The sequence below is a fragment of the Pieris rapae genome, chromosome 4 (assembly GCF_905147795.1).
Source record: "Pieris rapae chromosome 4, ilPieRapa1.1, whole genome shotgun sequence".
Taxonomy (NCBI): Eukaryota; Metazoa; Arthropoda; class Insecta; order Lepidoptera; family Pieridae; genus Pieris; species Pieris rapae.
Genome location: NC_059512.1, coordinates 5,495,933 through 5,509,282, shown reverse-complemented (window position 1 = coordinate 5,509,282; position 13,350 = coordinate 5,495,933). Strand labels below are relative to the sequence as shown.

The 13,350-nt window shown below is 34.7% G+C and overlaps 1 protein-coding gene across 1 annotated transcript; it reads left to right on the top strand.

Annotated features, from left to right (window-relative positions):
• The first annotated feature begins 5,260 nt into the window (after positions 1-5,260).
• LOC110998800 (putative inorganic phosphate cotransporter) lies at positions 5,261-12,619 on the top strand. The gene is made up of 11 exons (XM_022267584.2): positions 5,261-5,411; positions 6,257-6,378; positions 9,442-9,621; positions 9,931-10,069; positions 10,144-10,361; positions 10,433-10,582; positions 10,798-10,930; positions 11,453-11,577; positions 11,656-11,775; positions 12,164-12,293; positions 12,495-12,619. The coding sequence occupies exons 1-11, from the start codon at positions 5,375-5,377 to the stop codon at positions 12,524-12,526; spliced, it is 1,386 nt and encodes a 461-aa protein (XP_022123276.2). The 5' UTR covers positions 5,261-5,374; the 3' UTR covers positions 12,527-12,619.
• Positions 12,620-13,350: the final 731 nt, after the last annotated feature.

Below are 13,350 nucleotides of genomic sequence, written 5' to 3'. Positions count from 1 at the left end.
ATTTGAGATGGTAATTGATTAAATAATAATAAATAATTAGTTATTTGGTATATTAGAATTAACTAAAATGAAATACAACATGCCTTACATGCACAATGTCCTAGCCAACATAAACCTGCATGATACATAGGTTTAAAGACTTTATTTGTAAACGTTATGCCAAAAGCCTGTAGGCATGTTGGTGCATATATCACATGATACATGTATTGGAAAAATGATTGCAAATTGTTGAATTATTCGTAACTGTTGTAACTTGAAAACTATGTACAAATAGATGCTTTTAAAACAACCTGAGCAGTTTACTGCAGATGAATAATTTTACTAAAAAACTTTAATTTTATCACTTTTTCATAATATATATTAAGTTACTTCTATTAATAATCGGTTTTAAACTAAAAGCTTCAATTAATATGAAATGACAATGAAATCAGTAATAAAAAAGTGAATAACCGGACGTAGCAAGCAGATATACAAAAAGGTATGAAAGGATTTTTTAACGATGACTAGACCTACTCAGACTCTATGCTTTAGCTTTTATGATAGGCTCGCTTACGAAGGCCTCGACCTCCTTGTTTCCAGTAGCACGCTGCCATTGGCAAAGGTTTATTTGGAGGCCAAGAAGCTGGAGCTAATCATCGCGGCAGACTCCAACGCGCACCACACCCTATGGGGTAATGCTAATACCAACGCTCGAGGTGAGGATATGCTTAATTTTATACTTAGCAATAATCTTATCTTAGCAAACAGCGGCTCAGAACCAACTTTTATCAACGCACGCTCACAAACCATAATAGATTTAACCATGGTAACCGCTGGTCTGTCAGATCACATACAGGACTGGCACGTCTCCAGTGAGCTATCATGTTCGGATCATAGGTGGATCCGCTTTGCAATTAAAGGGGAGCTACCTAAACCACAACCAAGACGTATACCTCACAGAACCGATTCGGTAAAATTCAACAGACTAATTAGTTCTGAGGTAGACAAAATAACGATACCAACCACCATAGACATACTAGATATAGACAAACATGTAAACAACGTAACGTCCCTACTCCTGACTTGCTATGAACAGTCGTGTCCCCTTACCACACCAAGGTGGGGGGGTAGGCATAACTGGTGGTGCCCCGAACTGGAGAGACACCGTAGGAAGGTCAGGAAGTTGTTCAATAGAGCATGGAACACACGGTTACCTACCGACTGGGACAAGTACACAGTCGCAAGAAGGCGATTCAAAAAACTCTTACGTACTAGGAAGCAAGAGTGCTGGAGACACTTCTGCACCAGTATTGAAAGCAACAACCAGGCAACCAGGGTGAAATCATGCCTTTCCAGAGAGCCCCATCACTCGATCGGTTGTCTTAGAAAACCTGATAACTCATTTACAAAAACAGACACAGAAACCTGTGAACTACTACTGGCAACACACTTTCCGGGTTGTACGATTGCCAATGACCAGGCTTGGCAACCATACTCAGAAAGAGCCACTGCTAACTCAGACTGGCATGTAGCTCACAAAATAATCACTAGAGAAAAAGTAACGTGGGCAATCAACTCCTTCCTACCATTCAAAGCGGCTGGCTTAGACGGCATCTTCCCAGGTCTACTAAGATGGAGTGGGAACGCAATAGTAGACTATCTTGTCTCTATCTTCCGAGCCTGTATTGCACATCGGTACATACCCTTGCAATGGAGGGAAGTAAAGATCATATTCATTCCGAAGCCGGGTAAGGAGGACTATACCCAAGCGAAATCCTTCAGGCCAATAAGCCTCACCTCCTTCTTCTTAAAAACGATGGAGAGGCTAGGAGACCTGGAGATACGCAGCCAGGTATCGCTATCCAAATTCCTACACCCGAATCAACATGCCTACAGCTCAGGTAAATCAACAGACTCATCACTCCACAACGTCGTGTCTCGCATTGGCAACTCTCTAAAGCTAAAGCAGTCAACCCTTGGTGCATTTATTGACATCGAAGGCGCCTTTGACAAAACTAACTTTACGAGTATAACCAGAGCACTAGGTAAATGTGGAGTACCATCAACCCTGATAGAATGGACAAACAACATGTTAAAACAACGAGCTATACAGTTCACCGTTAACTCCACAACACGAGGCATTGTCGGCAGAGGGTGTCCACAAGGCGGAGTCTTGTCGCCGCTATTGTGGAACCTAGTTGTAAACGAACTTATTACGGAACTAAATGCTGACAATCTTTATACAGTGGGTTATGCGGATGATATAGCTATTCTAATATCGGGTACCTTTGAAAGCACCTTATGCGACCTCATGAGAAAGGCTTTCAAAGTGATTGAGAGATGGTGCAACAAGCACGAGCTTTCCGTCAACCCCTCAAAAACAGAATTAATACTCTTCACAAACAAAAGAGTTCTTGGACCGTACAGACTACCAAAACTCTTCAACACAGAACTCATACTAAAGAATGAAATCAAGTACCTAGGTGTGATTCTGGATAGTAAACTGCTCTGGAACAAACACCTAGAACACAAACTAAACAAAGCAACGATCGCCTTCTATCAATGCAAAAAGTTGATGGGCGTGAAATGGGGCTTATCGCCGAAGATAACTATATGGCTATACACTGCCATTATCAGGCCAATGCTGGTCTATGGAGCCCTAGTTTGGTGGCCAAGAACAGAGCTTCAAACGGCAATCACGAAACTCAGACGCTTCCAAAGGCTTGCCTTGTCCGCTGCTAGCGGTTGCATGAGAACTACACCAACTGCAGCAATGGAGATAGCCCTAGGAATCGTACCTCTGGACCTACACATACAGCAGGAGGCAGCACTAGCTGCCATCAGGCTTATGGTATTGGACCTGTGGGGAAAGAATCACTATAGTGCACACACAGCGATTCTGAACAAGGCAATAGAGTACCAACCTCTTATAGCTGCACCATGTGACAGAATCACTAGTCAACTTATTTTCAACAGGAACTATCACATACAATTGAGAGAAGAGGAACGTGATCAGTCTACCCTGAATGAGCTACGTATATATACAGATGGTTCAAAGACAGGGTGTGGCTCTGGCGCTGGTATATTCTCTCTTGATCTCAACATCAACATACACCTACCCCTAGGCACACAGAGCTCGATCTTTCAATGTGAATGTGTCGCCTTAACGGAGGCAGCCAGAGCCGTGCAGCGGTTAGGAGTTAATGACTTTTGCATTAAGCTCGTATCCGACTGTGCATCCGTGCTGATGGCGCTCGGAAACAAAAAGATAAACAGCAAACTAATACTGGAGTGTCATGAAGCACTGGAGGCTTTAACACTAACCAATAGGGTTACCTTGCAGTGGATAAAAGGACACAGTGGCTCTCTCGGCAATGATGCTGCCGACGAACTTGCGAGAAGAGGCTCCGGAATGACGCCGGATGGCCCGTATCCGCTCCTTCCCTTGCCCTTCTCGCTAGTTCGAACGTGGATTATCCGGAAATCCGTCGAAATCCAGAATCAACGATGGTCGCATAGTTCAGACTACAGGCAGTCCAAAATGGCTCTGCCAGCGGTGAACCCACAACTGACTAAGCGACTTCTAAACCTAAACAGAACCGATCTCAAAACAATGATAGGGACAATAACGGGCCATTGTCTCCTTAATAAACATCTATTTGTCCTAGGCGCGACAGACAGCCCCTTGTGCAGAGGCTGTTTCAGTGCAGAGGAATCAGTCACCCACGTAGTCCTGGAATGCGAGGCTGTGGCTAAACAACGTAAAGAAATCCTCGGAACAGTGAGGTCGCTCCGAGAAGCCTGTGAAGTGCCCAGGAGACTTCTGTGCTTCTGGAAGGAGCTGGGCTGGCTTAAGTAGCCAGGGCTTTACGCAAAACGGACCAATTTCGAGTCTAGTTGCGGAAACTGAGCCCACCTACCTTACCTTACCTTACCTTGGAGGCCAAGATTGACTTTGGGTTTCTGCGCCAATGAAGTAAGTAATATTTTTTTCGGTCTTATAGAATTTCATCCATTTTTAGATGTATTTGAAAAAATATCGATTGCTTCTTGTCCTTTAAGGACATTTTTATACACAGTATGAGATTCACACACTTTCATTACATGTGGGTATAATACGCGTCTTTAGGAAAAGGGATCAAGTGGGTTCTTATCCCTTTACTTAAGTTACACTTTCCTAAAATAACCCTACATTTTATTAGAATGGAATGGGTATTAATATGATTATTTATGTATTGTTAAAGCAAGTATTTAAAGAGCAAAATATTTTTTTTTTATTCTATAGAACAGGGGGCAAACGGGCAGGAGGCTCACCTGATGTTAAGTGATACCGCCGCCTATAGACACTCTCGATGCTAGAGGGCTCGCGAGTGCGTTGCCGGCCTTAAGAAAAATTAAGAAAAAAATTAAATAAAAATGGAACACAACAATAATAATAGAATAGTTTTCATCTAATCTTAATGCTAAAATGAATTTAAAAAAAAAATGTGTACAAAGTTTATGTTAATGCTGTATATCAAAGTAGCGAACAAAACTATTATACAAAAATTTTATTATTTCTTAATGACCCAACAGTGAGACTTTTTCGTACAGAACATTCTTTAATATTCTGAATAATTATAAAAACATAAGTTACACAAATTCCCTATCTCAGACGTTTTTTTCATTAGCAATATGTCTGTCTGGTAATATTCGTTATTAAACTCGTTGATAAACTTATGCACTTTGGTATCTTGAAATAAATATTTATAAAACATTTATATAAAAAGTCGTTTAAGAGCACTCGAATCTTGTTAAGTTCAAAAGTTTATTTCTAATTATTTTGTACTAAAATTTTGCTTTTCAACTAACATGTATACAATTCATTCTCAAAATACTGGAATTTCCTCGATGCCAATTTACGAAAAGTTTAGTGGGGTTAGTGTAATTTCTCTGATAACTTTGGCCTTATAGATGATTGATCATTAGCGTAGCTAGTTAAATTTTTTATACTGCAAAGAAATGCAGAACAACAGCCTGACCCGTACACTAGAATATACCTACTTGAGTGGGGCACGCCCCACTCGGCCACCCGTCGCGACGGGCTTACTGTGAATATTGTAATTAATATTTTAAAAGTAATTTGATTTTGTGAATCAGTTTAAATTTATTTTAAAGAGACAGTACTTTAATTAAAAGCTTGTCGATATTAATACGTTTTAATTAGTCAATACTTACTGATTATCCAATTAAATGCTTAATTGTGATACAACAACTACGATTATACAATTTTTATTGCTTAAAGATAATACAAGTATAATAATATCATACATACTGTCTCGATCAGTTTATTTATAAACCGGCCTGGTGTTGGCCGTGTTTTCTTGTGCTATGACAAATTGGATATTATAAAATAATGGTTGCCATTGTGGATAGCATAAGCCTTCGACCGAGTAAGTTGAATGTTTTTCATAATAGTAAAGGGAGTTTGAATAGAAAAATATTTTAGACCCACGTAACATCAAAAAATTAATTTAATAACTACCAGTATTCAAAAATTTTGCAAACTGTCGTCTTTTTAGCTGTGCACAAAGAAAAAAATACCAAAATAATTTTCGCTGTAGTAATTGTACGTTGTATGTATGAAAAACGTAAGACAATTTTACGCACTTAAATTTTTAAAAAACGCGAACTTGAAAACTATTTTTTTTATATGAATACACTTATTCAAATAATGTTTTCCTCTATTAAGGTGTAAAACAAACATTGGATTTTTGACGTAGATACTGTTGGCTAAAACTAATTATATAATATATAGTTGGCAGTAATAAACGTCACTTGTTATAAATTTAAAAACTAATTATGAAATGAAAACAAAAGAAGGCTTACGTAATAATGTTTAGTCGCGTTGTTTTTGAAATGAAAACATCTTTAGCATCGTTGTCATTGTGTGTGAATTTTGATAAATACTAAAATAATTAAAATTTGAAAGTCGATGAAACGCAAAAGCGACAGACATAAGTTTTTAACGAAATTAATGATGTATTTAAAAATTAAAATAACATTTGTTTGATTATCTTGAAAACAAAATTTTTGGAGGTTTCACTTCTACCACGTGTTTTTTTTTTATTTTAATTACTTTATTGGAAATTGATTATGACGGAAAATATATTTCTTTGGACAAAAAAACACATTTTACTTTCAAATCTTCTATGAATATATATTTTATTATGATTCAAATCTTGTATAAAATATATATACAAAATTTGAATGTGAATTTTATTTCTTTTATTTTCAGAAGGTCTTGGGGTTCGTCATGTCCAAACACTTCTACTTTTCATGGCTATGTTTTTAGCTTATAGTATGCGCGTAAATATCAGTATGGCCATAGTAGATATGACAAATGAGAAAAATGACACGGTAAGTTGACATAATACAAATTATCGAAAGTTATCCTTAGACAGATGTGATAAATGATAAAAATGTCCATTTAGCTTATTTTGTATGATGATAATACTATCTTCTTTTTACGCGAATATATGAATTTAGAAACACATGACTGGAGTTGACTTGACTGCGTTAGTTTATTATTTTCAACCCCTAAAATGGTTTTATAATTATACATTTAATTAACTTAAAACCTATAAATATTAGAATAAATATTGCAAGCGCCGCTGCTAGAGATAATTCCTACAATATTTTATACGTAAAGGATATTTTTTATTTTTTTTATTTTATTTACTGTATTTAATAAAATAGTCCTTTTGTTTTTATTGCAGACCGTTTCTTATTGTTTAGCCGTGTACATCGGTAGAACTAAAAAAAAATTTGAAAAATGTCAGAATTGCCTTCACGCACATTAATTTACACGATTGAAAGAATGCAAACTACGTCAGTAAATTCAATTTCGTTAAATAACCTGAAATCGATCAAAAAAGTTTGAAGTAATTCCAATTAGATATTATTTTAACATACAGAAATTAATAACAAACTAGACAGGTTTTAAATCGAACACAAGTCAACCCTAGAAACACCAAATGATTTTTAATTAAATTGACTAAGTTTTGTGCGCATAAAATTGTTATAGAATTTCACATTTTTGTGCAAGAAACGCTTATCTCATAGTTCAATGCCACATGTACTCAGATTAAAACAACATAAAATAAAACCAAAATACAGATAATTAGAGGTCAATATTAAACTATAAACAATTTTTTTTAACTTCTTTATTAAAGATAAATAAGAAGTTGTATGTTATGATTATATTTTATTGTATACTAATTTGATATTTAAGAGTCTAACAAATGAATTTGTAATGCACAGAGGACGTATTCAGGTTTTTCCTAAGTGGATGAGAAGTTTCTTCTCCGCTCAATATCAGGGCCTTATGTTCTACCAAAAACTTATTTTCCCGAAAGCCACAGTCTACTAACACCTTTTTTTATCCCATACAGAGTCTAGATTTAGGGCTAAGTTTGACTCCCATATGTAAAAAAACTACTGTGTTTGACTATGAAATAGTTTTATCTTCTCAACACAAAATCTTATTTCGCTGGTTCTCAGTTGACCAGATGTGTCTTGTTCTCTCATGAAAATACTTTTTAATCGTAACATACTCATTAAGTCGTTGATAAATTAGATAATATGTAGGGTTAAGTTTAATTTATTGAGGTTATCAAAATGGGTGTGGCAGTTCTCGGGACATTAAAATATAGACCTTAGGGATCGGAAAATTTTATACAACTACTAAGAACAAGACGTCATTTTATAAAATTAATATTTGAAGTTATATTGTTTTTTGGCGCGTTTGAGAAAAATAATGTGAGTAATTTTTTACGATCCGCGCGCACATTGTCTTAAAGAACCAACACCCTGAAGTTAGGTTTAGTCAACATTTTAGTTTTTTTAGTATTGTGAGTATAATCTTTACTACAATCGGAGAATAAGGCGAAAAATAAAATTTGTGAAAATATTGTTATCTTGTTACGACAAAGAAGTATAACTTCTAACTCGTGTACATTAACACACACGTATTTTTTTCGCCAATTCAAAAATCACCAATTAAACATATCTGTTGTTTTCATTGTGGTGACGTTTTGCGAAAAGCAATTGGAAAACTAATCAATGAATTCTTGTTATAGAACTTGGTTAGTTACTTTTATTCAAACTTTTAATAGTTAACAGACTAGACGTACTGACGTGATGCGAATTAGTTCGCTAATTTACTCAATTTATTCCAATGGAGTTAAAAACTGCTTTAGAATTACTAAGAAATTAAAGTAGTTTAAACTTAAACTGTCTATGTGAATTATTCTAGCACGAAGTGAAAAAATAAATTTGATTGCAATTGGATTATGTGTATATAACAATTTTTAATACAGATATTGAATCTCGATTCCCGGCGAAGGTAGAAGGCTGAAGTTGTATAACTTATATACTACCTTCAGGATGAACTAAGCAAAGTTTCATCCCGATGCCCGATAATATTGTGCATTATATACATGTTATTGTACATTTATTACCTTAACAATGTATATATAAATAAAGCAGCTATATACGTTATACAATAATATTGTAAAAGATTGGCAACACTAAAGGTTAACAAGACGGGTAACCATGACCATTAGAGCCATCTGTGCAGGTTAATTAATGTGACAATGAATGCTTAAAGTTAACTATGACATAGTGGTATAGAAAAATAAGTAATATCATTTAACATTCCCTTATCTGTTTTTCTAAGTTGGGGCTGTACTAGGTAGGTCTCGTAATTTCTCTCGATTAAAAGCATACAAATGGGTAACATATCCAGTACACAGTGTATCAGTTTGCTATAAAAAATATTCCTGACATAAGTGCTACCAATAAACAAACTTTTCTTCTTTTTCTTTATACTTCTTCATGACGATCTAGATGTTTAAGTATAATATTTAAGTCACATATCAAAAAGCAATCCTTTTCTATGATTACAATCTCTTTTTTAGTAAACATTGAGATCGTCTCATACTGTACCATACTGGTAAGATTCAAAGTTAAGACATAAAACTAAGTATGACTCCCATATGTCAAAATCGCATAGGACATACGGGAGCCTAACGTAAAGTATAAAAAGTGTTTAAAATATAATTAAATAAGGCTATATATACACACAATCAAGAAACCGCTGCCTTTACCTTGGTTCTAAGTAACTATGTGTAAAAACTTAATTACATTGCAAACATAATGCATCTCATTTTTAGCGGTATATGTAATTAATATGAATACATTATGAATAGATAAATATAGGTATGATACTTTTCAAGTGTGATGCATAAAAATTGTTAAAGAATTACCTACATGTTTTAAGGTTATTACTAATAAATTGAAAATGTGTAATATAATTTAAAAAAAAAAACTTAAATATTTACGAAAGATCCGGTCTTCTTGCATGATAATCGATAACTATGTAATTATTGATTCAAGGAGAACAAAATAATTTAATTTCAGTATTTCGACTGGAGTTACAGCATACAATCGATGATCCTTTCATCGTTTTTCTGGGGCTACGTGGTGCTGCAAATTCCTGGTGGTATTCTAGCTAGAAGGTTTGGAGGAAAAGTGCTTATAACGATATCTGTATCCGTCAACTCTTTGATCTCTCTTCTCATGCCAATTCTGGCTAAAGCAGTAAGTAGGAAAAATTATTTCAAATCTCAACCAGTTACTCTGTTCCAATAAAAAAAAAACCAGTGGCTACCACGACAAGCAGTTAGTGCTATTAAATTCAATATATTTTTTTCTAAATAAATTCTGAATTTCTGCTATGGGACATATATATGTATCAGATATTGGGATATCGCGTTACTTCGTTAGGTGATGTCATTAGAGTAATTTGCTACTAAATTCTTAAGTCAACAATTGAATGATCATATCACTTTAATTTCTAATGTTGTTCTAACTTTTTTGGCTACACTAAAGATTACTTATTGTTTGTAGGGTGGATGGCAGATGGTTATAGTATGCAGAACTCTGCAAGGTCTTACTCAAGCGTTTGTCTTTCCATCTATGCACCATCTAGTTAGTCAGTGGGTGCCTCTAGAAGAAAAGGGAACGCTGACAACTATTATTTATGCTGGTATGGTTCAATCTAAAAATACTTCCTTATATTATTAGAAAGCAAAGTATTAAGTGAATGTGTGTGTATTACAGGAGCCCAACTTGGTATCGCCCTGCAGCTTATTGCAGCTGGATTCCTCGCAGAAGCCTGGGGTTGGCAGGCGATCTTTTATACTGATGGAGCGCTAGGACTAATATGGACTATTGTTTATTTGTTTATTGGGGCAAGTGGGCCCGAAGATTCGAAATGCATATCAGAAGAAGAGTCACATTACATAAGGTCTTCATTAGGAAGAGTGGGAGAACCAAAGGTAGGTAATATTTTCATAGCATAGTAGAAATTGACAGTAACAAAATGTTTATAGTATATATATTCTTTTAGGTATTAAAAACACCTTGGTCCAAGATTCTACTTTGTTTACCCTTCTGGGCAGCGGTAGTCGGTCATTGTGGTCAAAACTGGGGTTTCTTTACTCTGATGACTGAAATGCCAACGTATATGGCCAAAGTTCTTGGCATGAATTTAAAACAGGTATTTGTCTACAATTAGCTTTTGGCTGGATTAGTTAACTCTATCTTTACTTACTACACAAATTTATACTTTCTTAGCTACAAACGAATCTTAATATGTAACGTTTTCATTATATTCATAGTTTTTTACGAATAACCTAAAAAAATGAACAAAACAAAATCTCGAGCCGATTTTTTATTTGCGTTGATAATTCTGACTGATCTCAACATTTTTAGAACGGAGAACTATCTTCGCTGCCATATTTAGCGATGTACGCCTTAAGCTTCCCTATGGGGATCATGACCGACGTTATCGTGCGGAAGAAATGGCTAAGTGTTTCCAATACAAGGAAACTTTCAAATACAATAGGTAAGGCAAAATTTTTAATAGTTAACAAAGTGTTTTGACATATATATTTATAATAACATTTTTTCGGACATAACATTATTATTATTTTTTTTCGTAGATTGTTATTTTCTTCCACTTTTGCGTGTCCGTTTGCCAGGTGGCAAAGGCCTCCTCCAATCTTCTCCATTCTGGCCTTTGGCCACTCTACCCCATGTTGTTCCCGCGACTTGTCTAATGTCGTCCCACGTTTTTGTGGTCTACCTCTCTTTCTCTTTCCATCTCTTTAACATACAAAACCCAATAATTAACAATATAGCTTCCCCTTCATACCATATAATATCACTGCCGAGTAGTATAACCTGAATCCTAGTAAGTTTCAGGCATTGAAAGAACTACTATAGAAATTGGATTTCATCGAGAGATACGACGTAAGAAAGTAAGACTTCATTCTTAGAGTTATTTTCGTTTTGTCTTATAATCATGTAATTAGTCTACTATTTTTAAGCCCTTGAGGAGAAAACATATATAGGTGCTGTTTTCCAGGTCTTTGGGGTCCAGCGGTGGCTTTAATTGGTCTGTCTTACATTCCCGAGGGAAACATGACATTGGCAGTGGTGATGCTTACTGTCACAGTTGGTGTTAATGCTGGTCAATATACCGGTTATATGGTAAGTAGTGACCACATAAGTAATGTTTTTTATAACTGAAAATGTATTATTTTTACAATATATAAAGTATATTTTCAGTTGGTACTGAACGATTTAGCGCCTAACTTTAGTGCAAATCTGATGGGCGTTTCAAACTTCTTCGCGAATATCATTTCAATCATCGCTCCTCTGGTATGCGGGGTCATCGTTCAAGATGAGGTAAGTTTATCTTAATCACGTAAACTCTAATGCAGTGTATAGTTGTCAACTATTGAACTAAATTTGATTATAATACCTATAGAATATAGACAAGACAAGACAAAAATAATTTATTCATATAGGTAACATAATATACACTTATGAACGTCAAAAAAATAAAAGAAATATAAAATGAATCTAATTTGACATTTACATTTACTTTATACTTTTATATTAGCGTACTATTACCTACAGCGCGTCGTAACATATTTTCGTTTTAATATTGCTAGGAATTAAATCCTTTAATAACAGTACTCGAATTAAACAGTTCTTAAAATAAAGCAAACTGTGTCATAGATACTATATTATTACAATTAATTAAAAATTAAAAACATTATATTTTTCATAGTCTGACCCGGGCGAATGGCGTAAAGTATTCTTCTTGGCATCAGCTGTCTACTTCTTCACCAATTTGTTCTTTATCTTATTTGCGACATCAGAAAGACAATCTTGGAACGAAGAGGAAAGTAATGATATTGGTACGTACTCTGCATCAGTTAAATATTGTAATAACAAAAATAAGATACACAATTATTTGTCATTTAGTTTTCGATGTAATTCGATGAATAACTGTAAATAAAATAGATCAGTAAAAGTATGTCGGTATAGAAGGAATATTCAATCTATATTTGTGTTAAGAAAAAAAATTATTGACATAAAAAATAACTTTTTTATTCCAGAGACACAGGAACAGGAAATTAAGGAAAAGTGAAGAAAATTGTAAAATTAAAGTCAACTGTATTTTGTACCTGATTGGAAAAAGGGCTATTTTAAGACACTATTTAATAAACCTAATAATATATTATTATATATTCAATATAATCCCTGTAATATATTCTGGATACGTCCGTGAACCAATAATCCAGATCAAGCAAATGTATCGGTAAATACACAAAAATGCTTTTATTTTTTTCAAAACATTTTTCTCAAGCATCGTTTACTAAAAGGGATCAAAGTTTGGGCCTATTTATCTAAAGTTATATGATCTTACTATACGTTGTATGGTGTGGAACGTAGATGTGTTAAAGGAAGGACGGATGAAGGTCGAGAGGAAAGCCAAGTGCCGCAATTACTAATAATTCGAATACCGCCTTCACATTGTTTCATAAATCGAGATTCGTTTTTTTTTTATAGAACAGGTGGCAAACGGGCAGGTAAATGTTACTGTTGATTTGATTTCCCTCAGTTTCTACTCTCCTGATGATTTTTATAATTGAAATAGAGTACATGATTGAAATGAAAATTCTGTGCAATATCGGAAGCGCGATGATAGATTTGGTATAAGTAAAAATTACTCAAAAGTCGAACAAAAAGAAAGAAATTTAACAAAAAATCCTGGCTCCTCAAGAGTAAGGTAACAAATAGGTGCTCATTTAATACCAGCAATTTACTTGAATTATTACATTTCTTGGGGCAATGGGCTTGTTTGATGATTATAATTCGTAGGGAAAACAAATTTTATATGTCGCTTTGGGTGGAATGTTAAATTTTTGGACGAAATATTTTCGTATTTTGTTCTGAGATGTGCTTTTTAAC